Consider the following 3,489-nt stretch of genomic DNA (forward strand, 5'->3'; position numbering starts at 1 on the left):
CTCCAGGCAAGAACACTGGAGTGGGTTGCCATTTCCTTCTCCAATGTGTGAAAGTGAAAAGTGAAAGTGAAGTCGCTCAGTCGTGTCTGACTCGTAGCAACCCCAGGGACTGCAGCCTACCAGGCTCCTCCATCCATGGGATTTTCTAGGCAAGAGTACTGGAGTGGCTTGCCATTGCCTTCTCCGACCATCTACAGCTAGGACTTCTCAAATCCTTCTCAAATCTAGGATGGAAGTCGTAGACCTTTCCTGAGTCCCTGACCCAGGTCTGCCATGCCCTTGGTTCTCATGCTCCTGAGTTCCCATCTCTGGGGCTCCCAAGCCGCAGACCAGATGTCTGGGCCCATCCTCCCCTTGCCCCTCATTCCACAAATCCGTCAGCCCCCAGGCTCCTGCCCCCTGAATCTTTGCCCTAACCCCTCCCTCTCTGTGTCCCCACAGCCCCAGCCCGCCTCAGGCCTCTTCTCCTCCCACTTGACCCTTGCCCAGCCTTTTCCCCAGCTTCCCGAACTCCCATTCATCTTCACGTGGCCCCCAGGGAGTTCCACACCCAGAGCTGACCCTGCCCCTCCCAGGGCTCCCTGAAACACCCAGACCCGGTCCCCAACCCCTCAGGGTGGCATCTGAGGCCTTGTAACTTCTGGTCCCACCCTCTTCCTTGGTTTCCTCTCTTCGATGGCCCTGGCACCCTGAACTCTGCCCTCTCTTCAATCCACAATGTCAACAGGGGGCGATTTATACTTGCTGTTCCCACTCCTGGAATCCAGCCCACCTTCAGCTGTCAAACTCCAACTGTGCCACCTTCAAATGTTCCCTCACTGGCCCCTCTTCCTATCCCCTCCCAGCCTTAACCAGATGCTCCCCCGGGGGCCAGTGGTGTGTCCTCTGCAGCTCTCATTTCCTTGCCTTAGAATCATCTTCCTCCCACCAGACCAGAGTTTTCTAAACTTCCTTGACCACCCTTCCCATCAGTACAAGTTTCTGAGCACTCACCCCCAAATAGTATTTATATTTACACATCATTCAAGCCATCCTGCACTAATATAATGTATTCATAATAGAACACACCCTAAATTAGGAACACTGGCATTTCCCATACCCCAAGGGTGGTCTTAAGGACACCAGAAAGCCAGAGCCCCCTCGAGAGACCATCACTGAAGGCCAGGAGCTCCTAAGAGCGGCCACTCTTCACCCCTGGTTCCCCAGCGCAAGCACAGGGTCTACGCACGCTAGTTAGTAACTGCGACCTTCCAGTGGGAATCAGACATATTTGCCAGGGCGTACTAAGCGCTGGGTGCTGTTTCAGAAATACCGCAAGCATTAACTTGTTTAATTCTCACAATAGCTTGAGGAACTACAGCCTGTTTTTATGCCCAGATGATAGATGAGTACAATGCACAGAAAAGTAAAATGATTTGCCGGAAGCCACCTAGCGCCTCAGTTGAAATTTGCTTCTCAGTTCAAATGGGAGCCGTGGCAAGGGCCTGTACTCTTGAAAACAGTGCTCCCCTTGGAAGTGCTGAGTGGGAGTTTCCTGGAGGAATGAAGGAAGGGATGCATGAATGAGGGACTGCCAAGAAAGAAAGACAAGAGAGAGCGACACCAGTAGGCAGGCACCCAGAAGGGAGACCGGGAAGGAAAGAAACAAGCCTGCCCTGGGGCTTTAACACTGATCCTGAGCACGAGGCCGGGAAGTTGCAAGTGTTTGCAGACTGACCCAAGGCCTCCCCGAGATACGGGGCCACCGGGGAACGCCCTTGGGAGTGTCCGCAGTGACAGCACCCCGGACTGAAAGGACCCGAAGGGCGGGGTCTGCGGTGTGCGGGGGTCAGCGGGCCCGGGACGCTCAAGGGTCTGTCCCCGGGGCGAGCTCCTCACCCCGGATCAGTGGGGTCAGCGACGAAAGTCGTGCACGTCTTCTTCTTGAAGATCTTGGGAATCCAGCTCTGGGGGACAGCAACAAGGGATGAGGGGATCCAACTCAGTCCTGCGGACACGGAGTGACCCGCCCGCGCCCTAGCGGGAGATCCGGGAGTCCGCGACTCCAGCGTCATCGTCTCCCGGACTCCGGAGACTGGACCCCCATCCCCAGCCTCCTTCCTTCTATCCGTCCCCAGGGAGCCAGGAGCCCCGGCCTCCAGCAACCCCCCTCCTTTGTCTGACCCGAGAATTCAGGTCTCAAGCGCCGTCCTCCCTGCGAGCAAGGAGGCCCGGCCCAGGCTCCCTGTTCCCGCAGACCCGGGTCCGGCGCTGTACCTGCTCCTTCTCCGCACCCACCATGCTGCCGCGGCCACAGCGACCTAGCTGACTGCCCGCACTCCCTCCAGCAACCCGGGGCTCCAGACGCGCCCGGGACGGACCGGATCCGCCGCCTCCCCGCCCAGCCCGGGGCGGGATCAGGTCTGCGGGGCGGGGAGCATAGGGGATGCGTAGAGCGGGAGGCGGGGCCGAGGTTGGAACAGGACTGGGGAAAGGGGTCAGGGACCAGAGAGAGGGACGGGGACCCAGAGAGGAAAAGCCAGCGATGAGGGAGCGGGTCCACTGACAACACTGACAAAGTTGGCGGGGGACACAAAGACTTAGGTGGGGACAGAGAACTGGATGGGTGGAGGGCTACACTGACCCAAAGAGACAGTGAGAAAGGCTTGGATGCTGTGCACACAGACACACTCAAGAGTGAGCAGAAGGGGCCAGACTCCTCAGGACGGGGGACGGGGATCCTGAGAGAGCAGGTGAAGACATGGCGGTGGAGAGAGGGAGACCCGTGAAGGAGGATGGGGCCCCAAAGAGCCAGAGGCAGCGCTAGGATGAGCAGTGGGAGGTGTGGGCAGGCGGACGGGCAGGGTCGCGTGTCCGCTGTCAGCTCTCTGACAGGGACAGCTGTGGCCGCCTGGGTAACCTGAGCCCCCGCGCCCCTGCGCCACATTTATAGCCCTGGCCTGGCCCCATCCCCTGCCCCCAGATCTGAGTCCCAGGGACAGGAGGTCACGGGTATGTGTGCTGCAGCAGAACGCCTCTCACCCCTTGCCAGGGCCTCCATACTGGCATCCACCATCTCAGCAGAGCAGCCCATTCTGGCCAGAAACTCCCGGGAATCTAACCCCCCAGTCCTTCCTTGGCAGGGGTCTCTCCCTTCACATACATCCCTCCTGCCCCCCTCCCCCGGGGTCCAGGCTCCCCTACACTGGCCGACTAAAACTCTAGCCATTGCCTTGGCAGCTGCCAAACATGAACGCGTTGACAGCCCAAAGTCAGAGACCCTTGACTCCTCTCTCCTGGCCAAAGAGAGACCCCTTTATCCACCCCCTTCCCAGCTGAGAGGAGGAGGCGCAGCAGGGGAGGGGCAGAAGGGGACTGACCCAGAATAACTCAGGGCCCAGAGTAAATTTAGCCACAGAAAGGGGAGGGGAGAGACCCTATTGGCTGGGAAGTGGGAGGGAGGACCGGTGAGGGGGGTCAGAGGACTCTAAAGACAGCCTCAGAGGGGTG

At 59.1% G+C, this 3,489-nt stretch overlaps 1 protein-coding gene across 3 annotated transcripts in view; it reads right to left on the reverse strand.

Moving 5' to 3' along the window:
- Nucleotides 1–3,441, reverse strand: part of TRPM4 (transient receptor potential cation channel subfamily M member 4) — a 41,824-nt gene extending 38,383 nt beyond the window's left edge. The window contains exons 1-2 of one of the 3 annotated variants that reach the window (XR_008683900.2): nt 2,257–3,441; nt 1,879–1,946 (exon numbers count right to left, since the gene is read on the reverse strand). Coding sequence is in view for 1 of the 3 variants with exons in the window: in XM_055411631.2 (XP_055267606.2) it covers nt 1,879–1,946; nt 2,257–2,280 (92 nt within the window). In the remaining 2 variants the exon portion in view is untranslated. The remainder of the gene's footprint in view (nt 1–1,878; nt 1,947–2,256) is intronic. The other 2 variants (XM_055411631.2, XM_055411633.2) reach the window with 2 other exon arrangements.
- Between the last annotated feature and the right edge of the window lie 48 nt (nt 3,442–3,489).

This window comes from Moschus berezovskii, chromosome 22, assembly GCF_049115385.1.
Source record: "Moschus berezovskii isolate FMDL1 chromosome 22, NW_MosBer_1.0, whole genome shotgun sequence".
Lineage (NCBI taxonomy): Eukaryota > Metazoa > Chordata > Mammalia > Artiodactyla > Moschidae > Moschus > Moschus berezovskii.